Here is a 26338-nt window from a genome sequence, read left to right as displayed (position 1 = left end):
GATCGTAGGTTGGTCTGAATGTTCTTTAGATGTGAGAAAGACATGCAGACGTCAGTACAGCAATACTCACGCTGCAGTGTGTGGTATGTGACGGGCAGCGTGTCCGAAGTTTTGACAATCCGTGTGCAGTTTCACCTCGCTGCCTGAGCCCACTACCCCTACGCCCGCTCCTTCTCAGAGACGGGAGCGCACACCTGCAGGGACAGCAATTCGAGGTTTCAGGCTGGTACAAAATCTCTGATATGACAGCAGTAGCGGTAGCAGTAGTAGCGGTGCTTTTTTCAAGCACCGCTACTACTGCCCCCCCAGCATGCATCGCGCTTGAGAAGGACTGGTCTAGTGAAACATTTTTATTCATTAAATCTTCTATCAATTCATTATTTGATTGCATTTACATTAAATTGAAATTTGTGTTAAAGTGAGGAGTAACTGTCTTAATTATAATAAAAGCTGCTTAGAGCGGTCACCTGATAAACCCTCGGTTCCTGACTCCAGTCACTTTGAATTTATAGAACAAACCTCAAAGAGGCGTTGAAAGTGTTGACAAAGACAGCTCATCATCTGCTTCACCCTCACTGAGCCTTACATGTTGAATGAGGGTTCCTTATGACCTGTGCGTGAATATTGTTCATTCCAGTTAATCATCAAAGTTTTACTCTGTGCAAACATGAGATTCTATAGTTTCTGCTCTCCAAGCAGCAGTGCAGTCTTATTTTTGATTCTTTCATAAATTTAAATGAATCATCATCAAAACATTTTCATAAAGAGGCCAGAATTATCACACGGAGCTTTGTTTTGTATTTGTTTGGTTTCTACAATAAAACCTTTAGTGCATCAAACACTTTGACCTGCATAAAGGGGTTCTCCAGGGTGATCACCACTCCTTTATCAGGATATTTTCAAAATAAAAGCAGATGATTACTAATGTCTGGATTACAGTAATGCAGTTTAGATAACTTCAGTTCAGTCTGTTTGCTTCACATCTTTCCGGAAAAGTCTCATCTGGACAAAGCAAACTTCATCTTTGGTTTCTCTTGAAGGGAGCAAACCCATCCTGTCATTTTTTATAAGAAACTACCAGAAAACCAGTCCCTGCTTTCACATCAGCATGGATTATTGATCATATAATGACAGTTAGAGAGGCTGAAAGTTGAGTGACTGAGAAGGTGATTACCAGCACAAGAGCTCCTAAAATCCTTTCTGCCTGCAGCTCTTATGATTTATAATTAATTTACAGTAATCTGGTGATTCTGTTTTTTTATGACAGAGATTTAAAACCTTCATTCCACTTCCTTCTTTCAGGGTGGATACCACGCGGGTGGAGTTCACCATCTCCCTCCGCGAGAACTGGTCTTTGCCCTTTTTAGCTCTGCAGGTCGCTACAATCACCTGTTACCTCCGACCTCAGCTCACCTCCTTCCAGCAGGTACAACACACACGCACACACACACACACAAGATCAAAGCCACTGACAGGGTTGCTTCATTGATTGGCCTTGACTTGGTTCCGCTTGATGAAACTCAATAATTCATCATCCATAAAGGTAACGCCAGCACAGAAGCCGTGAAGCTGCAGTGGTTTTCATTAGTATCCAGTTCAAGTGTCAAAGCGGTGTGCATCTGTGTGTGTTTGTGTGTGTGTGCATGTGTGTGCGTTCTTTCCCTCAGAAGGTGATGGTGTGGCTGATGTACGTGACCACCTTCTGCTTCTGTCTGACCTGGCAGTTTAACCAGTTCATCCTGCTCGTCCAGGCTCTCATCATCTACACTCTGGACTGTGTGGACCTCCTGACCACCACTCAGGTGTGCAGAGCCACATGTCAGTCCTCCCTAGGGATGGGTACCAAAACCCACTGCCAAGTTGGTACCGGTACAGACGTGTATGGTACAACCGGTACCGTATAAAAATGTGGACTTCAGTGCTTCATTTGGATGCTTTGTTTTAGACGTGTCTCTCACTTGTATTTAATTCAGTTTTGCTGGACAATTTCAGCCAATCAGCTAATGTGGTAAAGGAAGTTGCGGGAAGTTTATAATTGTTACGGTCAGGTTTAGATGTAGAACAAATCTAGAAGGGGCGGGGCCTGTCCACAAACACACACTCAAATGTTACACACATACCTTTTAAAGCCTCTTTAGCCCGTGTCACACAGCCACCTCTTGAATTTTGCACTTTTTCCATGTTTCAAATCTCAGTCTTTCGTGATACATGCGTGATGTACATAATTCATACGTGTTTCTTGCATTTGTCGATGTGCGCGGATGTCCGTCGAGGGTTTCGACCGACGGGTCTTCATGTGAATTTGGTTTTGATCCGTCACGCAGATTACGTGTATTTCATGTAGTTTGTTATTAAAATGTGCATTTTTTCATTTTTTAAGCACTGGATAAAATCCAAATGATCCCCATCCCGTGGTCTCCCCTCATAACTTTACTTTATCCTAACTACTTCATGGAGAAGGCTAACTCCAGAACATTTGGTTCTCGTAACTCAATTAAAATATGTTTTATTCAACTATTTTTTCAAGAGCACTGTTTAGTTTTTTTCCTCTTTCTGGTTGAACAATTCAATTATGAGCTTTGTAATGATTTATTTTTGTAATCATTGCCTTCAAATGTTTCCAGATAGGTGACCAATGTGCGTCACAATTGCAGATCTCCTGCCGTAACGGTGGCTGTCCCTGCAGGTCACCACCCTGTACCTGGTTCAGGTGAGCGGCCTGCTGAGCGTCTGGCTCCTCCAGTTCTTTAACTCCATGATTCTGGGGTCCCTGGTCCTGAGCTTCATCGTGGCTGCGCTCTTCGTCAGACATTGCCAGGTCAGTTCTGATGATGTGTGACAGGGTGCAGATTAGTGCTTAGCCCTCAGCATGATGTTGGTTTTAGCGCTGAGACAGAAGATCAGAGATGCTGCTGGTGTGAAGGATAAGAAAAGACCTGTTTCTGCAGGATGAACGCAGTGTTAAACATTCAACACGTTCACACGTCTTGAATCCTTTGTGTCTTGTTTGTGTGATTGTAGTTTTTGTCACTAATCAAGTGTTGGTTGTGTTCCTGCAGACTGATCTGAAGGTAGGAGGCCTTCTGGTTCGTCTGAGCAAAATTCTCCTCCACAGTGTTTTGGTTTTCCTTCTGACCTTCACCATCAACTACCTGACAAAGGTGAACCTCTTCTTCCACCCTTTTTATGTTGGTCTGCCCTCCTTGCTCTTCTGCCAGCCCTGATGTGTTTTGAGGATGTGCTCCTCTTCCTGATGCTTCGTCCTCACCAAACCCCGTCCGCTTCGTTTATTCACTCGTCTAACATCTGAAGCTGATCTTTGGCGCTGACGCCACGACTCTGCCTGTGTGTTTGTTTACAGAAAGCGCTGCAGGTCAGATCAGACGAACACATTTTTAAATTCATCAAGTCAAAGTTTGCCTTGAGGCCTACAAGGTATGAACGCACAAACTCGTGTTATGCAGAAACACACCTGCTCTCACTTCACAATCCATCACATATGGGGACATAAAATAGGAATCATCCAGTTAGTCTTAAAAACCTGAGACGAATACAGAATCTGATGGTTTATTGCAGTAAATATCTGCTGAAACACACAGCCTCAGTGCTGCCATCAGGGTGAGTTGGTGACAGCCAGGTGTTGCTAATCAAAGACTTCATCAAGTGTTTATCTTCAAGTGTGTGAAAGCCTCAGCTTTGGCAGTCTGCTTTGCTGAAGCTTTCCAGCGTCTCGCCACAGTGTCAAGCCCATTTACTTCAGAAGCTTTTAAAGTGATTTCTGAGGCACTTTTAGCTCCATCAGATGAGAAAAGTCTTTTACAAACACACATTTTCCCTGTGGGCATCCCAGACTCTACAAGCCTCAGCTTTCATTGGAATTTTAAATGAACAATTCGGCTCCTTCTTTGAAATGCAGAGTCCACCATCATCCTGTATCTGTCAAACACGGTGGAAGAGGGTTAATGATAAGGACCCAGAGAACTAGAATTCCTACATTTAATGATCTTTCATTAACTTCCAAGTCTGAATCTGCATCGTGACCCAGACTCAAGCTACAAGCCAAACTTTTAGGCCACAAGACGGAATCCACAAAAAATTCTAGAGAAAATAGGAAAAAATAATCTTGCTTGATGTGTTTGAGAAGATATAAACATTTTATTCTCATTGTATTTCGTACGCATCACATTGCAAAAACAGATGCATTTTTATAGTTTCTTGTAAATTGATCATCACAGTGTATGACCTTCACTCCCCAACACGAACCCATGCTGGTATATCGACATCGATACTCTGTACCTACACTCACGCTCGAGCCTAATCAATAAAAGAATCTATGTATTTCTGAGGCATGTTCACTGTAAGCTAAGAAACGCTGAGTCCACTAATAATTTGATGACAACTCGTGTGGCCCACTTCCAAGGGGTAGGGGTGTGGCCTTCCAACCAGCTCACTCCCGATTGGTGAGAGTGGTTGGCATGGAAATGATGACTCAGACTGACTCGCACGGTCACTGCTAACTGAAACATTTGGCTCCAACATGGCGGCAAAGTGGCGACCAAGTTCAAACCTCATTTGGTTGAAGCTGGAAGGGAACCATTTCTACGGATGACGTCACACTCGCCGGCTCCAGGTCTCTGATACAGTCGATGGTGAAATCATTCAAAGGATGAGACACAGTTCTGTATGCAGCAGGAAGGAGGGATCCCATGGTTTCTGACACCCCCACATGTCAGTGTGTTCGGGGTTGTGAAACCGTTGTGGTAAGAAGACGAGTTTCCGCTCATCTCGCACATGAGCGTTCACGGTGTTAAGGGTGCAGCACACCTTCAGAGAACCTCCGGTTTGACGCGCAGTGGCTGCATTATTCAGTGAGCACCAGTGTCATGGCGCCTGCAGTGTTTGTGTGTGTGAATTATAGATTGCAGAGTAACAGCGCCAGACCTCTCATTGATCAGAGTATGTGTGTAGAACAACTCTGCTCCGGGTGGCAGAAAACACAGCTCTCAACTGGCGCTTGAATAATTCAGGAGGCTGGAAAACGCACCCCGACTCAGCGCTCCGTCCCTGCCTCGGCCTCTGCGCCTCCTGGCTCTACTTTCTTTGTTTGATCCCTGGAGCCCTGATCTAGGATGAAGTCTCGCTGTCCTGGTTTTTATCCTAAACTGGTTCCCCAATACAACGTGCACATTGTACCAAATTTGAGAAAACAGCTCAAAGTTGTCCTTAAATATCTTTTTTGTGGAGTTCTAAGAGTCCTTCTGCATCATTTGTAAATATCTGGAAAAACGTGTTAGTTCTTCGTTGATAGTTAACTGAACCTGCTTTACCAGAGGGTTAGAGAATTCACATTTTTATTGCCTCAAAACCTTTAAATCCATATCCATAAGGTGAAAAAACGTAGAAATGTAAATACTTTCAGTTTTACAAGCTGACCTTTTTAAAATGTTTGCCTCCCATACCCAGTAAACAGACGTAGATGCTCATCATTATGTGGAAAAACACGTCAATAATTACTAGAGTTCCTCTCACATATATTTTCCAATGGAATTGATCTCCGTTTCCTTCAGCTCTGCTGCAGATCTGCATGCAGCAGCGGGGAGATTTGTCAGCAAGGTGTCGTGGAAAGCAGTTCAGAACGGTTTATACTCCGCGTCATGAGATGTGTGCTGACCTTTACGCATTTCTGCAGCGACGACAAGCGTCACCTTCTGGCATCAAAGCAGATGGAGCAGGCAGACATTTCCCTGCACATCTTCTGAGGGGTTTTATGAAATCCCAAGAATGCGGTCGTATTTATGGCCGCTTCTAATCTTAAAGTTTACCTTTACGAACGCCTGCTGCAGCCGCTCACTGCAGTTCTTTTGCTCCCTAACTGCTGTCATCATTCAAGTTGAAATTGTTGTAAAGTTAAATATTTGACTTTAATAAATGGAGAACTGATTAATACCAGTAATTAAAATTGTGTACACTGTAAACATTCATATGTGTCCAATTTCTAACCTCATTACCTTTTGACACTTAATGGAAGACACAGGAAACTAAGAGAGATGGAGCGACTGGGTTTCCACACTAGATGCTAAATATGGGACATTTTTCAACACTTTTATTGACAAATTCATTATGAACTGTTTATCCTGTCTCGTTAGCATTTTTGCTCATACACTTCTAGAATTCGTTATGTCTTAGTCACGGCGTCCTATAAACATTAAGAAGAATCGTTTCAGTTTGAAGAGAAAGTAAGCAAATGTAAGCGACCAGATCTTGTCGTGTAACTGATTTACTGTGGCCTTTAAATCTCACATAAAATACTTGGATCAGTGTTCCCAAGGGGCGGAGCTAGGGGGGCACGGTTAAAAGCTTCACCCCCTCCCACTTGTCCCCCTTTTTAAAACAATATTCGCACCAATATTGACAAATATTAAGAAATCATCACAACAAGCTTCTTCAAGCATTAATAATAGCTCCTCAGCTAAATATTAATACAGATGATAAAACTGTGTGAAAAGTTGTTTTTTTTGGCCTCCCACTCTGCTTTCCACCCTTCCAAAGTCATCTGCCCCCCTCCCGCCCCCTCAGTTAAAATGTTATGGCTCTGCCACTGGTGGTCCCCAACCCCAGGGTAGCTGACCTGTACCAGCCGGTCTGAGGGGCAGTTGGTACCGGGCCGCAGAGAACCAAAACACAACCTGCATCATAATCAATAATCTAAATCCGTAGGAAGTTTTATTTTGGAAAACGACCGGATTCTCTCTACACTCATTGTTGACGCACGTGAAGTCGCTCGGTCACGTGTTGAAAATCCATCCACCACCTTCTTACATGACTAACACCTTAAGTTGCTTCTTCAACTGCTAAAGTGAAACTCCAAGATAGCAAAGTTCACCAAAAAACAAACACATTTGGAAAGTTTCTTTTGGTAGAAAGAGCCAGAGAAGAAACAGAGGAAGAACCTTTGACTTCAAAATAAAATGAAGCTGCATTTAACTGACAGAAATCATGTGGTCTCTACTCCAAATATGTTGTTGTTCCAACAGATCATAATAATAATTCAGAATATTCAGCTAGCGGCTTTCTAATGTAAGGAGGATGCTGCTAATAAAGTGTTTAAACGTAGGAGGTCTGTTTATAATTATGTTTAGAAAATACCAGTTTGAGTTACTGCTTTTAATTTTTTTTTTGTATTTATGTTGCTCCTCAGAAGTCAGACTGAAGGCGGAAGTTGGCGTCTGATCGTCTAGCTTCCATTCTTACCGTTAAGGGTTAAGAATTCCTGCATGAAATCTAGTGAACAAATACAGTTTAAAGCAGCTGCAGATATTTGACAGAGGGCATAAATAAACGTTCCCCTCAGAAGTTAAGGGCAACTGAAGGCAAATAAAAAATCGGACTCAGATTTCAGCCAGACTGTGAAAATATGTCTGACATTAAACCGGTCCTGAAAAAGGTTTGGGATCGAGATCTTTTTGTTGTTTTTTCTGGGGCTCTACAGCTTTCAGTGGATATACATCAGAGGCACTATCTTATGGGGTTCAGCGCAGCTCCAGCTTTAGTGTTTGTACAGCAACAATGTAAATACAGTGAGGATTTCTGTTGGGGGTGACAGTCAAACACTGTCCTCGCTGTAATGACTTTGGCTCTTGAAGCTGCTTCTATTGTGTAAAAAGTAACATTTGCTAGTGTTTGTCTTTCAGTGTAAACCTTTGGAATTGCACCAGCTTCTTTTGACTGATACATGTGAAATGTGAGGTTCTAACCCCCCCATGAAGGTTTCATTAATCACCTGTCGTTTTCACCCGCCTCCATCTTTCTGGCTGTGACTCCGCCTCCGCCTGCAGGGATTTCGATGCCAGTCTTTATCTGTGCGAGGAGGCTTTTGGCCTGCTCCCCCTGGACACTCTGGAGCGCCTGGCTGACACCCTGCTGCTGTACCCCTACGTCCCCACACTGCTGCTGCTCAGTGGCACGCTGGCAGTGGCAGCTTTCAGGAACCTCAGGTATGGTCCGTTCCCCCCCCCCCCGTCAGGATGGTGCATGATTTTCAGCCCACACACACACACACACACACTCACTGCGGTGACGATATAGATCTATAAAAATTGTGTAAGTATACCTAAAATTGTATCTTGCAATAACAATAACAAAAGAAAACATCAATATAAATCCACTTTCAACAAATATTAACTTTATTTAGCCACAGAAACCCTGTTCTAGTCTAAAACAGAAAAGAAGCTTAAAGTGCCTGAAATAAAAAATCTGTCAGTCCTTATTTAAACTAGAAACATTTTGACCAACAGAACCATTTGATGCTGAGAAAAAATAATTCAAACAATAAATAATATTAAATGTAAATTGATCTGAAACATTCCAGCCTGAGCCCACTACCCCTCCCCTCTCCTTCTCCCACACGCGTGTGACAGCAGACATGAGCAGCTGCAGAGATATAACAGATCATAGGAAACCAATAGTGGCGCAGATTTTTTCCAAGCACTGAGCCGCTGTCAACACCGCATCCCCGGGCAATTGTCCGTATTACCTGTGCCTAAAACCGCTACTACTGCCCCCCCCCGGCATCGCCCCACTATTTGAGAAGCACTGCCTTAGATGGTCAGACGTTCTCCCATGCCCCTCCCCCCTGCACATTAGTCCAATAGCTGGAGGGGATGTTGTACGATGGAAGAAACACTTCACCCCCGTGAATTCTGGGATTTTTTTGCTGAAAGCCCCCCCCCCCCCCCCCCATCTAGCTGGCCTCCGCTCAGTGACGCTTCGGGATCGCTCTGGAAAACAGAACCACCCACTCGGGCAGCTTCATCTGCCTCTGGTTGAAGGTGAGGGGGTTGCATTGAACTAATGGCATTTGCATTGAGCTCCCCCTCTGCCGGTGGACAGCGAGAATACTAAACTCCAAGAACAAAGAGCTATTTGCCAATTCAGGAATTAATTCAGTCCAGTTTACCCCCACCTCCTGCAGAAGGAAGAGTCAGAGTTGATTTATATTCAGACGTAGGCAAGTGTCCGTCTGATTCAGTGCAGGAAGCCAGAACGTGGGAGTAACATCGTTGCCTTCAGGCCGTTTTGCATTTGTCTGTGTGCTCCTGCAGACGGGAACGGTGGCGGGTGTGGATCCTTACGCACATGTGTGCTAACGAAATCTGAATAAGAGCTGCTGAAATCTGAATATTTGAAGAAAACCACCTCCACCCCCCCGTCCTGCCTCTCCTTAAGCAGCCTGCAATGTTTAATGGATCGCTCTCTGTTGCCCTCTCCTTTACTCCAGCTGCTCTGAGGGGGGGTCTGCAGAGGAGAAGAAAGGAGCGGCAGAGGCTTTCCGTTCAGATGTGGCCTACAATCTGCTGCACACGCTCCTCTATGGCCTGGTGGCTTTCAGCACCATGAGGTGAACACGCTCGCTTTCACACTGTCTACTTTTCCTTTTTGAAAACTCCACCAGGCATGAGTGCATCTTAAATTAAAGTGCCTATTAGACCCATTCCAGCAAGTGTTTTAACGGTCTGCTTTAGTCCCAATCAGCTTTCAGCACCACAGTGCCGCCTCCACGTGCTGCAGAAGGACACAGCAGGAGCCCACAAAGTTCAGACCGGAACCTGTTTCTCCAAAACTGCACAGACTGATCACAGCGGCTGCAGTTACAAGAAGTTTCATTTGAGAATTAGGGTTGATAATGAATGAGAAGTTCTTACAAAATAGACCATAAATACAACATTCTGTTATAGTTTTTATCATATATTTATGAGCCCCTCAGTTCTTTTTTAGCCAGATTATTCCCTAAAAGCCGTTTCACACAGCCACTACCTACGTTTTACGCATATTGCACGCATGAAAATTGAAGGAAGAAGTGTGAAAAGTTGCATGAATCCCAAACGACTGAGAATTTATGGCGTAGAAAAGTGTGCCAAATGTACGTAGCGGCTGTGGGACACGGCCTCAACTGTTGAATAAGTTAGGAATAGCCTGAATCCAAAGTAGAATTTAAGCAGTTTAAAGCTTTATTTATAGTGTAGAGTTTGACTCGGACCGACTCGGACCAGTCCATTTTCATAGTCAGCTACTTTAATATCTCCTTCGGGGAGGAGGCGGAGCCTTTGATTGACAGATTTGGTGGTTGGGTGTGGACTTCCAACAAGCTCCTTCCTGATTGGTGAGAGTGGTTGCCGTAGAAACTCAGACCGACTTGGATCTATCGCTGCTTACAGACGTCGTCTGGCTCCAACACGGCGTCACCTTTGTGACGGAGTAAACTAGAAAATAGAAGTCAAAGATGATTTAGTTGGAGCCAGAAGTGAGCCATTTTCTAGGAGGGACATCACACTCACTCAGTCCAGTTCCAGGCTGTGCAACGAGACTCCTCTGCTCCAGATATACAAACAGAAACTCTGACCCCCCACCAAAGAAGAGGAAGGGAGAAAAAGACAGGAGCTTTTGAAATTGCACAACCAGTGACATGTCTGAAGTCAGCACTTTCTGTGAAGCGCTGATTTCAAAGAGAGCGGCCAAAAGTGCAGACTCCATTTGTTTCTGTCAGACTGCTTCTTTGCATTCAAAGAAGAGGTTTTGCCTCCCCCCTCCCTCCCCCCATCCCTCCCTCTCTCTTGGCCTCGTCTTTAAAACCTTCCTCATTTCTTTCATCTGTTCGTCGGCTGATTTAATTTTCTCACTCGTTTGTTCGTCTGCCGCAGAGATCTGGATTAGCAATTAAAAGGTTAAGTTTTTGACACCCAAGTTGGCTTCACCGCCTGAGGATTAACAGAGACCCCCGCGTGGGTACCACCTCTGAAGCTGGGATTAAAGCTGAGTCTTCCTGTTTCCCTCAGAATGAAGTACATATGGACGGGCCACATGTGTGCGGTTGCAGCTCACGGCGTGTGCAGCGCTGAGCTGTGGACTTTGCTCCTGCGCACCCTCCGATGCAACTCCAGAACCTTGGTACATCCTTTCTTTTGGTCTCTTTCTTATCTTCTGTGTTCCTGAAGGTCCTTCACCTTTCATGCCTTTGTAGAGGTATTCATTGTAAGCCGTACGGAACCTCACTCACTACAATGGTACGTTCCATTTTCACGACGGTACGAGGTGACGGTACAAGCGGCTGTGCGTAGGCCTGGAGCATGGTAAACCAGGGTTCAATTCCCGGGAGGCACGATGAGCTTCATCTGGTGTGGGTCCTTGGGCATGACCCTTCACACTACTATAAGTATGTAGCCACAAGTGGCCCAAGTCTGGGTCCCCCTGTGCCGGTCCCCAGCCTGGCCAAAATACAGGGAGGTGTTAGGAAGGGCATGAATACGAATCAGTGAAGGCTGATTTGCTGTGATCCCTGAAGGGATATGCCAAACAGTTGCACACACACACACCTGAAGGTGGTTGTATAAGCATTAACGGAACTACAAGACACACCAGTGCTACCCCTACCCCTAATTTACACTGGTCTGTCTGCGGTGCGTTATTATTGACTCCATTGCAACTCTGGTCAACATCTGTCCAGCCACCCCCGAAGAGTGGTTTGTCCTGTCACCCGTGCCCTCTTTGCTTTTCGTTCATCCAACACTTGATCAAACCGCATGTCCTCTCCTTCCTAACGTAGTCCTTGTAAAATACGTGTTCTGTGTCATAAATGATGTCATGTTTTTAAACCTCCACACTTAAACCTTCAAGCATGTCACAGTAAATCTGAAATCAAGTCTTATAAAGTTTTATTTTGAAATCCGGCCCTGTTTCTGGTCTCCCGGCTTTATGCCACGACGTTGATGTGCCGACTGCCTGGAAGTGGAACTCCTGCATGAAGCTTGCGTTGCGGTGGGGAGGGACGGACGTGGGACGCAAAGACGACAACGGCGATGGAAACATTCGTATTGATTTTTGAACGTTCCACTTGTTTGTGTCGACACAATGGAGACCACCGCAGACGGACCAGTGGAAATCAGCTTTTAAGATGCGGCCGCTTCTCTCTGCAACCCTCCACGGGTCCTGCACCCCCCTGATGGTTCAACCCCAGTGTGGGTGGATGGGAATAAGGCTTCCAATTTCCAAAATGCATGTTCGAAACGTAGGAATTCCTCCAGAAATCCTCTGTTTAATCGGTTATTTCACTTAACTCTGTGGCCTCACTGAAAAGATCTGAACCCAAACTCATCAAGATTAAATTTCATCATAAGACTCATAAAAATGTTCACATTTTGCCAGGTTGTGTTGTTCTTTCTGTGTTGGCGTTGGTTCTGAATGGAATGAAAGGTGCAAATCTATCTGTCTGTTCTCTTTTCCTCATTTCAGACTGGATTCACTCATATGGACTAGAAGTGCTAATCAATATAAATTTATACCATTTATTAACATCTCAGCACATTTATAGATCCATCTTTGTTCTATTATTTAGAAAATGAACTGGACTCACAGTGACTGCAAATCTTTCTTAAGTATGTGAATAGTTTTTCTCAGAAACATGTTGGTTGCATATATTTAAAGATTTCAAATGATCTGCTGGCTTCATAAAAACCTTTGACCGATATTATTACTCGTCAGACCACTAGGTGTCAGTGTGGTCATAAAATAACAGGATCAATGATGATCAGAGGTAAAGTTGTTTGGTTTTGCCTCATTCTGCTCCTGCCTTACAAATATGTTCTGATAGTTTTCTGTTCTTTCATTGTACTTTGATCTTTTTTTTTGTTGCAGTTGAGGATTGTCCGGTGTGCTGTCCCCCTGCTGATCGTTGGCTTCCTATATTTCAAGGTATTTGGACCCAGTCATGAAATGTTCCACACCAGGCTGAGTTTTCTCCACTCGTCTTATTCCCCCCCCCCCCGCCCCCTTCAGTTCTGGCCCAAACTGATGAACGAGCTGTCGGAGCTCCGGGAGTTCTACGATCCAGACACGGTGGAGCTCATGACCTGGATCAGGTGTGTTCACACGCGCTCACACATTCTTCAAGTCTTCTGAATCTGGAGCACATGTTAAGCTGATGCAAATTTCATTAGCTTGTTTCAGTGGATCAGGCTTCTCACTGCCTGGTGCTCTTGATTAGCCTGTGTGTGTGCGTGCGTGCGTGCATGCGCGCTCGTTTGCACGTGTCTGACTGATGAGTGATGAGAGCCGATGGGTTGTCATGAATAAGACATAGCGGTGCTGGAAAGAACCCATCTGTTGGCAGAGCTTTACGCCACCTCGGGGTATCTGAGGCTGAGCGCCGTATCCAGAACATCAGTCAGATGGGAGCAGAGAACGAAGCTGAGATTTGCTTGTTGTGTATTTTTGTCCTTTTCTGGTCATGAAGTCCCCTGTGGATTATTAACAGTTTACGGCCTCTTCCTTCATCGGCGCTGCCTCACCAACTGGTCAAGGATGCCTTTTCTGTTGCTGTTAGGAGTCGATCAAAAGGCCAGCAACACTTTGCTTGTTCACTCAACCACTTCCTGTGGAGCTCCGCCCACTTTACCCTCGTTCCCTTTTCCAGTTTTTGTCTGGAAAATGCAAATGAAGCCTATTTTGAATTGAAGTGGAAGAAAATCCTAAATTGTCTGATTGGATTTTCTACAATCGACTGTTTCTCTGCTTTAAAAGAGGATTTTGAAGGATCAGTCTGGGGCTGCTGGAAATTTTCTTTTTTGCTTTTTCTAAACGAAGAAGTTAGCAGAGACGGTGACTATGTCTATTATTGGAAATCTGTGATTAAATGACTAAAAGCTGCAGATACTGTAGCTTCTCTTTTCTTCTTTTCTTTTCATCTCCTATTAGAGATGTTTGCATTCATCTCCAGCAGGACGGGATACTTAAAACAATTAAAGTTTAGCTTCAAATGCAAAAGGGGTTTATACAAATAGATTCTTTATGTGACTGAAGATTCATAACCGTCTATTGTGCCAATAAAGTCGGTCCAACTTTAAGTTCTGATCTGTTTGCTCTGCTGCTGGACAGGACAAGTTAAAAAAATGAGCAAAAGGATAAATGAAAGAATATTTGTTCCCCTTCAGATTCTAGTTGGTTCTACCAAGTCGTGGCTGTCCTGGACTCCCCACATTTTGCTGAAAGTCTAACTTGTTGATGAAGTTGTTGACCTCCAAAGGCTGACTCACAGCGCACCAGCTGGGCCTTGCCAGAGTCCATCTGGTCACAAAGTACGACTCTTTTGGTATCGCTCTGGTGCCGCCCCCTGGAGCTAGTTTGCATAGTTTTGTCACGACACCGACCTCTGGCCTTGGCAACGGGGCGGTGAAGTTGTGAGAATAAGCTGTGACCGACCCCGAGGAGTAAAAGCCGCCCCCTGCTGCCTCGGCATACATGTTGGCTGTGCCAGTGCACTCATAGTTAAGAGTTTATGTGGAGTGGAGCCATGTGCAGGGAGCAGTCCAACCCCCGTGGTGCTGTTGGCCTGGCCCAACAGGTCCGCTGTGTGGAAACCGCTAGTTTCACCTAGATCTGCTTTTCTTTTTTTTTTAACTACAACGTCTAGGAAACTCTTGCGCAATACGACTCTGCATCTGCGTACGTTTCTTTATGTGGGGTTTGTGGTGCGTTCAGGAACCTGAATCCTGGCTGGACTTGGTTCTGACTCTCAGTCCAGTGGACTGTACTCCACTGAGCTGAGAAAACTGAGAAAACCCACCAATCATCTATCGGTGCCGTTATCCCCTCACTACACCACATTTACCCACCTGACATTTACCAGCCTCTTCTGTGGGCTGCTTTTCTTTTTCCCACAGAGCTTACATCGCCTCTTTTCTTGGCTTATTTCTGCTTTTTGATGCACTGAAAAGTCATGTCTATCTAAATTGTAGGTGAATTGTACCAGGGTTTCTTTTTAGTTTGTTGTTTGGCTGCTCAGGTGAGCTTTCACACCTGCACCCATTTCATTAAGCTGACAATTCGAGTTATCTGGGTCTGATCTAAAACTTAGAAGGGATTCCAACAAGGATTTTACAAAAACAAGAAAATAAGCCATTTCAACCGGATATTCTAGAAGAAAAAGTTTGACGTCTTCAAGCATTAGAATTTAGATAAAACCTTTGAGGGGCGGACACCGAGGGCCACACACATACCCTATTCTAATCAGCTGGACACACCCGGTTCAGGTAATGAGCCACAATTTGAAGAAACAACAGCCTTTGAGGCCTGGACTTGTCCATCCCTCTAACATTTAGCTAATGTGGCCAAGTATCTGACAGGATGGATGTGTCTGGAGATGACACAACTACAAAAACATTTTTAAAAAAAAACTAGAAATAAATTCAGTCCATTTTGGAATATTTTCTGTATTGGATTCAAGCTGAAACTCGAAATGCAAAGAAATCATTTTTTTTTTCAAAAGAAATAGTCGGTATAAAACGTTTCTAGAGGAAATGTGTGAATAGGATTGTTTGAAAAAAAATGCTAACACACACACAGCAAATGCTCGTATGTGCTGTGGTGGAGCGTTGAGCCATCCATTCAGGGGGGATCCCACCTCAAACGCCTCACATCTGGAGAAGGCTCCAGCCGCTGAAGAAGAATGAAGCACAGAAAAGATGCATTGAGCTCTAATCTAATTAGACAGACGCCACAATGGTGGTGAAAATGAGGGAGGGAGATGGTGAAACATCAGAGGAGAGGTCTGGATTTTGTGTGTGTGACTCGGATTCCCTTCCCTCCGTATCTAATCCCAGCAGGCTCTGAGGATTAGGGGCTGCCTAACTGTTACCTTGATTGGTGCTGAGAGCAGGGTGGAGCACTAAGCTTCTTGCTGCTGCGCTAATTACAATCCAGATGACGGTGTTAACACGGAGAGGGCGGCTAGACTTGCACTGTATTCTCTAGGCTGAGGATATTTACTGCAGCGTGCAGAGCTCACAAGGATCCTCTGACTGATTAATAATGAGTGGCAGAGCATGGTCAGAGTCATGCAAATGGAAACTGCTATAGTTTGGGACCAGCTGGTCCATTTAAGCAAAGCTGTTAGGGCTATAATGTCCTTTTTAATGGCTATTTAGGTTCATAAATATCAAAATGAAAAACAGGAACAAAATGTAATATTATAATCAGAAATATGGATTTGTTTCTAGTTTGTGTATAAAATGCTCAAACTAAATGTAAACAGTCCTCCAAGTATGTGAAGAAGCAGAGTCGCAGATCACAGGAAAGCGCCAGAACATCAGCCTGAGTCGTTTTGTTCTCATCTCTCATTCCATCAGCACTGTCTGTATTGCAACGGACACACTCACCTCTCAAATGCACCTGCTTACATCTCACCACACCGTAAAAGTCCCTTTTGTTTAAATCTAAGGATCTGAACAGAATGTGTCAAGCCCCTCCCACCACAAACCTTTCAAACTGAGGAGTCGAACTCGCCATCATAAATGTCCATTCACATCTAAAAAGTTACGCTACAAGGCAAAATATATACCAAAGCCCCCCCCCCCCCCCCCCCCCAAAAAAAAACACAAAATCCCCCGGCGTCCGCGTCGGAAATGAATGCAATTACAACGCAGTATTCTTTATGTAAAAATAACAGTAGCAACTAACTAATCTATCTAACAAACTATGTAGGAGTTGTAGAATGACTGTGTGTATGTGTGTCAGTGCGCTGTGTGTGTAGAAGGAAGGAGCACACACACGTGTGTAGGGGTGCGTGTTGATTCTTCTGCAGTGGACCGTTCTCCAGCTCCACGCAAGTTTCACCTGTGCTCTCTGATACAGACATCTTCTCAGAATATTATATATTGTTCAGTAATAAACAGACTGCAGACACTTTGTCACCTTTCCGGTAGCCATGAAGCCTGACACCCATGAAGAACACGGGGCAGGAGGCTCCGCCTTTATTTATACAGACACGTGACGTTACGCTGCACAAAATAGTTCCCAAGCAAAACATGTAGTGATATTTATCGCACTCTAACAGTGCGGGTTCATGTTTGGTGTTACGGAGTGAAGGAGAACAGTAATAAAAAAAAAACACAAAATCCTCCGGCGGGCAGCCGTCTCACGCACTCAAGAACACACACAGCTTGTAATGGAAATGAATCATTAGAACGCAGTAAATTTGTCGTATTTTCATCAGTGTAACAGAAAATATCAGAAATGGGTTCGGTGGTCCACTTGGTTTGTGGTAAAATACACACAATTTTATTTTTAAGAGTCTGGGTCCATATGGGTTAAAACAGATTGATGAGAGTATTAATACAATTTCCAACAAAGACAAAGACGTCGGCTGTGTCTTCTGCCTTTAATGGACAAGCAATAAATCAATGGTTGTTTTTTAAACTACTTCCTTCCTCTGAGTTAGATGTGTGACTCTTCACATCCTGAAATCACGTCCTCATTTGCTCTTTTTCCTGAACTAATTCATCTTCTCCTCTCTTTACATTTGTGTTCCTGTGTTAGCTAGGCTAAAATCGACTCATTCTTCGCCGCTATGCTGCCTGACACCATGTCGGTGGGGAGCGCTCAAGGCTGTGGGTTTATTGACGGGTGCTGCACGGGAAGGAGCGTGCACGGCTCGTGCGCGTTTCATGAAAGTGGCCAATTCCCAGACGGCCCGGGTTCAGCGGCGTCTCCGCCCTGCGCTCCTCAGGACACTGAAGGCTCACAGCACTTTTTGCTTTGCAAATGTAAGATTGGGATTTATGTCATTTTTAAATCCAACTCTTGGAAGGTTACGATTGGGGGACGCTGTTGGAGTTGGGTGTCAGTTTCATGGCTCAGAAATACGACCCTCATACCAGCCTTTCCTGTGAGAGAGTGACAGGAACACTCATCACACAGATTACTGCAAATGCAGAAGTCTTCTGTTAATATAATTCTGCTATGAATCCCATCTCAGTGTTCTAATCTAATCGTCTTTATTTTATTTTGAAAGATTGCTTTTATATCTGTAGCACTCCCACTCCAACCGTTACCCAATCCATCCCATCCCCTTGGGTCAAAACACACAGTATGCTTTGGAGAATTATGAAGTCTGCAGTGGAAATTATTAATGAGAGCTTTGACAGCAGTTTTGCTGCAGATTCAGGAGGTTCATCTGACTACTCAGCATGGAAATCCACTCAGAGCGAGAACATGTCAGCGTTTTTTTTGAGTGAAACGCAGGCGTGTTTGTACATCCAGTCAACAAGAAAGCAAAGGAGAGGAGCACCGCGAGCTCCAGCGAAATGAGGATTAGCTGGAGGAAACAGAAGTGAAGCCCGACACTGACAAGAACCTAGTCAAAGGTCATCGGATAAATGAAAACTTAGACGCTTCTGTGTTGAAGAAAATGTAGCATTTCGTTTTCATGGCTGTAAATGGAAAAGATGGTGCAGTTAACCGGGTTAAATGCAAACAGACTGCTGTTGGTATTTTATTAGCAAAACAAGAACATATAAACAAATATATTTCCTTTTTTTTTAGTACCAATTTAGAAAAAGAAGCTGCCACAGGAATCATGTTATTTATGTTATATACTGATCATAAAGGAAAAAGGAATGACCCCTTTAGGAAGAAAGAGAACATCTTTTAAGGAACCAGGGATGATGGTTGAAGTTGAAGACAGCAGGAAATACACACAGACACACAAACACACAAGGGGCAAAACCAGAACCTAATAGAGGGGCACTGAGCATCTCTGAAGCAGCATGACTGAAACATGGATCAGGGTAACCAAAGCAACTAGAATAACTATTTAAAAGGGAAAATATAGGTCCAGCTTTAAAGGTAGAGGGGCTTTCTGGGAGCTGGGTCCACATAAGTGTAGACTTTCACTTTTACAAACTTTTTATAATTATTTTAGTGATTGTAAGCCCCAACCATAAGCCTTCCACCACTGTGTGTGAAAGTGGCCGTGGATATATTGTTTAACATTTTTCGTGACTAGATCAGGTCACATTTGACAAACTTAAAGTTATTTTTTATCTCCTGACTTTTTTTATTTTTTTATTTTCCATCCAAACAACGTTTTTTTATCGTAGAGTGGTGGGTTTGAGTGGATCTTAAAGAAATGATCTAAATATATCAATATTAAGGAGGCAACCTGTTGTGATTACCAGCTATTTTGTTATGTCTAATTAACAGCAACTTTTCTTATTAAGAGCTAAAAAATATTTTTGTTTCTTTTTAAAATCCCTAGAAGAAAACTAAATGCTGTTTTTATTCAAATTTATATAAAATTGCCCCCAAATAACCTTATTAAAACAATAAGATTCAATCTGATTTCAATCCCTGAATAGAAATGATTTAAATGTGATTTTACTTTCAGTTTAAACAGATTAACGGTTCAAACAGGTTTCTTACATTTCACTTTCTGTTTTTTCCTGTGTAAGTCGAGTGCTTGAATCTTTTCTTTATTGTAAAGCAACGGTGTGACACCTCGGGGCTTTTTGCCCACTCAATCCCAACATGACAGCTTGCATTGTTTACTCTGCTTGTGCCATGCAGGCACAGAAGACAGAAATCCTGCTGCCCTGTGGAAACCGGAGCAACAAAGCTGGAATTGCAGTGAACCTGTCACCGACCACAGTGACATGTCAAAATGTCAGATTTTCTCAGCATTTCACGTTTGTTTGTTTTTTTAAGTTAAGAGCTAAATGAAGGTGTCAACGAGAAACTTTCTTTTCAACTCTGAACAGAATGTTTGAAAGGGAAAGCTAGAATGTTGTGTGAGATATTGTTCAGCTCTATCAAAGGCTCAGCGGGGCAAAAAAAAAGTGACCCCACCCCATCCTCCATAGATTGATGCACCAAAGTTTGACCAAGACATGAAAGAACAGCTTGAACCCACGAGCTAAGATCCTGAGACGTTGGACCTTTCATCAGCCCGCCAGGCGTGGCCCCGCCCTCTTCCTGACATTCTCACTGGATCAGAATAATGAAACGGAAAATGTTGACTTTGAGGAACTATTTGAAGAGCAAGCAAAACCCGCAATAACTTATACGTCATCACTAAAGGATTCACCTTTTTTTCTCCAGTTCACCACTCACATTGTCGTTTAGACTATTTATTAGTCACTCAATCTCGTTTAAAAGATATTAAAAGTTCCAACATTAATCCAATTGTTATCAGTGATCAAGCACCAGTTTCTGTAAATATTTCTAGGGCAATATCCACACCCTCAGGTACAACCTGGAGGTTTAATACATCTCTGCTAAAAGAATGTATCCAATTCTTATAAAAGGAGTGGGCAACCTTCTTAGAATTCAAAAACACAGCTGTTATCTTACCATGTCTTCTTTGGGAAACAGCAAAAGCCTGGGGCTGTAAAACTCCTTAGTACTTTCACAGTGAAGTCTAGGATTATAGAATGTAAACAAGGATCTGATCGTGATTGATGATTTTTGCAGATTTGATGGGATTCTGTACGGGTGACATGGTACAGATTAGGATTGATTGATAACGGTCTACAGCCAATCAGGATGCAGATCACAATCACAAAGTGTGCTAAATTGCACGACAATATCTGTGAGACCACGAAAGGTGATCAGCATTATAGCAAGGTACCATTGTATAAATACTGTATTTAGGCTCTGTGTCTACTTTGAGAGTGTACGGTATTCCTTAACGCCATAAAAAAACCTGTACAAACTTTAATCTGAACTAGATGTCCATCTATTTTGAAGACCCACCTAATCCTAATTTTACCGAAGGCTGGGGCTGGTGTTAGGCGACGGTTGGGTGCGCCATAACCCTGGTTATGCTGCTTAAAGAAAACAGACACGAATACACTCATGTTTTAGTTTCTTCCATCCAAGCTCTAAAAGATTTGTCTAGAAAAATTAGCTGCAGGAGGAGCGACTTGTTACTAACCAACTGTTGGCCCCTAAATCTTCCTCAAAATAGTTTTTCTAATCTTTACTTAAACTCCACAGGGTAAGCAATTTTTACCCTTCTCTGGTCATATCATCGTGCAGCACTTGTCTATTCTTGCTAATAAGGCATTTAGGAATCGTTAGGACTCACTGTTGTGTTCCTCCCCAACACTTTTTATGGCAGTTACCAGGGGGAGGGCAGTTTTCTATGCTTTGGCTTTGCTCAGTGCCGTCCAATGATTAAAAGCATCGCTTCTCTACCCGCCCACTTGGTCAAAACAATATGACATTAACAGCTGGCTGTTCTACCGAGGCAAATGCGTGGTGTGTGTGAATGTAAAGTTGTAAGTTCCAAACTATGATTCAGGAGCGCAAAAAACATCTCAAACATTGACCCGGTGGCTTCAGTTTGTTGGTCATGGTGGCTGTTGTGGCCCATAGGAGGGTTTAGGGAGATGAGACGACCTTCTCCTTCAAAACCAAGTCTGAATGATGGACAAACAGAGTAAAGGACTAGAGAACGGATCCTGCTTTCTGTTATTGGTAAGGATATTTGTTTTTTTTTATCTTCATCACAGTTTCTATTTGAACAGATTGTTGATTTCCTTTAGATTATACATAATTAAAGCAAATCAAAGTTGACATTTTGAAAATGATTACTTAGTATACTTGTACTTGGAGAGATATGTGGAACACTGCCCATATTATGACATTTTTCTGGCTACATTTTCTTCTTCCATTTATTACCATAAGGGTTTGGCCTCACATTAGTTCGTTGAACAAGAGGGGCTTTCTGTCTTCTGTTCCAGAGAAAACTGGCAACAGGAAACAGTTTCTTTTGTCCTCATCAGATGACACATCTGTATTACTGCACGTAGTTTGTTAAATGTGGCGTTGATGTCAAAGGACACCATTTAGGTCACAGTCAACTTTAAACTGTAAACTTATCCACCTCAGCTGACAGAGATATGGTTTCACTTCTCAGCTGCTTACTGACCGCCAGTTAGGTTCAAATTCCATGAAATATTTCTGTGTTTTATAAGTCGAAAACGAATTTCTTTAAACTTTATTTCAAATAAATATCCTTAAAGTTTTGAAAAACTTTGATCAAACTAAATGAGAATGCAGCTTCTTTCTGTAATTGTTTATTTTAGTAGAAAACAGAAGCCATCCCTGTGAAAGGCTGTTTTTGCAGCCTGTTTTCTGGCTGCTGAGTTAGACGTCCCACAGTTTCAATAGAAACAATGATGACAGTGTGGAGGTTAAGCTGCTCCTCTGAGGTTAGTATCATCAGCAGGAAAAGGTCAAAGAAATAGAATAAATTACTAAACAAAGATGCTGTCTGCTATTGAGTTATATTCCATGGCACATGTTTGTCAACAGTTTTATATGTTCATGATGATGTTTTCCCCAAATCTTATCATCCTAGAAATAAATTTTTCTAGGTTTTCAGATTGATTTTGATTTAGGAAATTATCAATTTGTAAACATAATAATAAAAAATGCATTTGATGGTTACAATAAATTAAGTGGTGTTTGTATCTCCTAATTGTTTGGAGTTAAAATAAAATTAGAATTTATAAAAGAAAACCTATCTGTTGCCTACTGATCTATTAGCTTTATTGTTAAAGTTTTTTAAAGTTATAAATAACAAAGAGAATGATTATTATTCTGACTCAGATGAAGCAAAAAGCATCTCTGTTTCTGAATATGTCTCCTTGCTGCTCATCTTGGCAGTTTACTCAGCTTTTCGTAGTCCTTGACATAGAGATCTTGTATTTTTCTGGTACCAAAACACCAAGACAGGTGTCAAGCCTTTCACTCCTGCCAGCTATGTCGAGTTTTTTAGAGGAGCGGTGGGATTTCACTGCTGGTGTTGCTCATGTGACATCTGACTCCTTTCATCATCGTTCAGAGAGGTGGGATTATTAAAAAGCCATAAACTGGTCTCAGTCGTAAAACCCGTACTGACATTTTGACTGCAGGGGCGGGTATGCTTGTTTCAGAAAAAGGTTAAAATACTAAATCATCTCATTTTCCCGGCTGATTCTACACCGGTCTCTCTGCTTGATTGTTTTGTGTTTCCATCTGCCGGGATAATTGAATCCAGTTACTCTGCTCGTTCCGGGGAAACATGCTGCTTCTCGTTTGTCCATCAACCCTTCTGCTGTCGTGCTGCTGCTCGCATTTTGCATCCTCTGCAGAGGCTCGGTAGTCCTGCTGCCAGATCATTGCGGGAATTAGGCCCAAAGATGACAAGTGCCTGCATAAAGCCTTAGTCACCTGCACCACCTGTACAGGGATTGACCTGTACAGGTGGTGCAGGTTTTTGGGGGTATCTGGGCCCCGTGGAGGATCAGCAGCAGCTGCATCTTAAGGGTGCAGTTCCATTGAGGCTCGTACCGACACCTCAAGGTGCGGCATGAAAATGAAACCTACAGTTTTTGTCCATGTGTAAATATTTGATAGGCTGATTAAAGTTACACACACTTATGACATACTGGTGATGACGTAGTAGGGTACCCCTACGCCACACTGTGGTTGTTCTTAAAGAATGAAAATGGTGTTAACATGTTCTTGTCATGATCTAGAACCGACCAAAAAGAATTGAAGGTCAAAAGTACATTTTGGAATATTTCTTTTTTCAAAATTGGGACAGATCCAAAGCAGATAAAAAACCGCCGTTTGAAAAACGCAGCAACTGCCATGGGCTGCCAACGTTTCCATTCTCTGCTCCAAGGCAAGGCAAGGCAAGGCAAGTTTATTTGTATTGCACAATTCGTACACAAAGTAATTCAAGGTGCTTCGCAAAATAGAAAAATGCATTAAAATCACAATACTTAATAGAAATAATCAACGTAAAATTTATTTTAAAAGAAAAGAAAAAAATTGAAAATTTATTTAAAAATAAAGGAAGGAAAGGAAAGAAAAAGTGCAGATAGGACCTTTCAGTCATATACACGGCTAAACAGAATTGTTTTAAGTCTAGATTTGAGCATGAACACAGAAGAAGCCTGTCTTATGACTTCAGGGAGGCTGTTCCAGATTTTAGCTGCAGAATATTGAAACGCTGATTCCCCTTGTTTAGTTCTGACTCTGGGAATCAACAGGAGGCCGGTCCCTGAGGTCCTCAGAGTACGAGATGGTTCATATGGCACTAACATGTCAGAGATGTACTTTGGTGCGTGGCCATGGAGAGACTTGTACACTAGCAGAGCTGCTTTGAAGTCTATTCTTTGAGGTACAGGGAGCCAGTGCAAAGACCTGAGCACAGGACTAATGTGATCATACTTCCTGGTTCTGGTCAGGACTCGAGCAGCAGCATTCTGGATGTACTGAAGCTGTTTTACAGCTCGTTTGGAGAGGCCGGTGAGCAGGCCGTTACAGTAGTCTAACCTACTGGAGACAAATGCATGAATAAGTATCTCCAGGTCTGGCTTTGACACTATGTTTTTGATTTTGGCAATGTTTTTCAGATGGTAAAATGCCGCTGATGTTACTGACTTGATGTGGCTGTTAAAGTTCAGGTCAGAGTCCATGATTACCCCTAGATTTCTGACTTGATTTGAGGGTTTTAGAGACAGAGAATGAAGGTAGCTGCTGACACTTTCTCTTTGTTTCTGTGGGCCAAAAATAATAACTTCGGTCTTGTTTGAGTTTAGCTGGAGAAAGTTGTTCTGCATCCACGCACTGATCTGTTGGAGACAGTGCCTGAGTGAATCCACCGGCCCATATTCACCTGTTGTCAGTGACACATAGATCTGAGTATCATCTGCATAGTTGTGATAAGATATGTTATTACTGCGTATTAACTGCCCTAGTGGCAGCATGTAGAGGTTGAACAGAAGGGGTCCCAGGATCAATCCCTGGGGCACACCACAAGTCAAGGCCATGTAGTCTGAGACACAACTCCCAATTTCAGCAAAATATTTCCTGTCTTCCAGATAAGACTTGAGCCAACTTAGGGCAGATCCAGAGATGCCAACCCAGTCTTGGAGTCTGTGCAAAAGGATCCCATGATCAACAGTATCAAAGGCAGCACTCAGGTCTAGCAGGATTAAGACAGAGACTTTTCCATCATCAGTGTTCAGGCGGATGTCGTTGGTTACCTTGATAAGAGCAGTTTCTGTGCTATGATGGGGTCTAAAACCTGACTGGAAAACATCAAATGAATTGTTTAATAAGAGAAAATCAGTGAGCTGTTGGTAGACAACTTTTTCAAGGACTTTTCCTAAAAATGGCAGATTAGAGATAGGTCTGTAATTATTCAGTACAGTGGGATCAAGACCGCTCTTTTTCAGGAGGGGTTTAATGACTGCAGTTTTTAAGGCCTCTGGAAATATTCCAGATTGAAGAGACATGTTAACTATTTGAGTAATTGATGGCAACACACTGTTCAGGACAGACTTTAGAAATCTAGTGGGTAACACATCAAGGCAGCATGTAGACGAGCTCAGACGGGTGATGGTCTCTTGGACAGTTTGGTCAGTGACAGGTATAAAGTGAGTCAGCTTAGAGTGAGTAGGTGGCCGTTCGATAGTTATATGTGTTGTGGAGTTGATGGCTTTTTTAATGCCCTGAACCTTGTCATTAAAGAATACAGCAAACTCATTACATTTAGGTGTGCAAACCAGTTCCATTGGTAGCTGGGTTGGAGGGTTAGTTAATCTGTTTACTGTTGTGAACAGGACACGAGAATTGCTGCTGCAACTTCCAATGATTTCAGAGAAGTACCTTTCCCTTGTTCTGCATAAGATCTGGTTGTAAGCGTACAACTCCCCCTGATACATTTCATAATGAACCTGGAGTTTTGACTTGCGCCACTTTCGCTCAGCTCTGCGGCACCGTTGTTTCTGTGCCCTGACTAGATCATCGTTCCTCCAGGGAGCTATCTGTCTATGTTTTCTCAATTTAACCTTCATAGGGGCAATGGCATCCAGAACATTCAAGATGCTAGATGCTAGCTCCAATTCAGATGCATGCACTTGCAGACAAACAGATCCATGATCCACAGATCCATCCTTTGTGTGTCTGAGCTGGAATCTGGATCTAAACTGTACGGCTGGATAGATGCAACATTTCCAGCTGTTTTTTTGCTACGCTAATGGTAGCTTGGGCTTGTGTGGCGCGAGAAGCTAGAAGAAGAGTGTGAACAAAGAGTTGATGGGAAAATGAGCCGAGGCTAACTTCTGCGCCAACAGAGGTGAATTTCACATAAGCTGCTGCAGCTGTGCAAAATAGGTCTTAAAAAAACAGCACATTATTTTTGATTAGGGCTAAAAACTGCATAATCACAATTCAAAGACCACAGGGAACTTTTACAAAAAAAAAATATATAAAGTTAGAGTGGGACTTTAAGTTGCACTTATTGCGTCCTCATGGGTGTGCACGTGATGCGTGAATGCTTTTGCGATGTCTGCACTAACTACACCCCGATTTTCTAAATTCCTCATTTCTAACAGGAGCGTGCACCAAACGGCCCAAACGGAATTATTTGGACAGTTCGGTGAATTAAAAAAAAAAATCTGACCTAATTCATCCTTACTTACCCCTTCGTGTTGCGCAAGTGTTCACTACG

At 43.0% G+C, this 26338-nt stretch overlaps 1 protein-coding gene across 6 annotated transcripts in view; it reads left to right on the top strand.

The window, feature by feature from the left end:
- Nucleotides 1-26338, top strand: part of dpy19l3 (dpy-19 like C-mannosyltransferase 3) — a 62638-nt gene that overhangs the window by 14383 nt on the left and 21917 nt on the right. For 5 of the 6 annotated variants that reach the window (XR_002872999.1, XM_023953718.1, XM_023953719.1 and 2 more), the window contains 10 exons: nt 1303-1426; nt 1668-1802; nt 2687-2818; nt 3060-3161; nt 3362-3435; nt 7836-7994; nt 9278-9397; nt 10833-10944; nt 12688-12744; nt 12829-12911. Coding sequence is in view for 5 of the 6 variants with exons in the window: in XM_023953718.1 (XP_023809486.1) it covers nt 1303-1426; nt 1668-1802; nt 2687-2818; nt 3060-3161; nt 3362-3435; nt 7836-7994; nt 9278-9397; nt 10833-10944; nt 12688-12744; nt 12829-12911 (1098 nt within the window). In the remaining variant the exon portion in view is untranslated. The remainder of the gene's footprint in view (nt 1-1302; nt 1427-1667; nt 1803-2686; nt 2819-3059; nt 3162-3361; nt 3436-7835; nt 7995-9277; nt 9398-10832; nt 10945-12687; nt 12745-12828; nt 12912-26338) is intronic. The other variant, XM_023953717.1, reaches the window with a different exon arrangement.

This window comes from Oryzias latipes, chromosome 3 (assembly GCF_002234675.1).
Source record: "Oryzias latipes chromosome 3, ASM223467v1".
In the NCBI taxonomy this organism is placed as follows: Eukaryota; Metazoa; Chordata; class Actinopteri; order Beloniformes; family Adrianichthyidae; genus Oryzias; species Oryzias latipes.
Note: the sequence above shows the minus strand (reverse complement) of the source record. Positions and strands in the feature narration are given on the sequence as shown.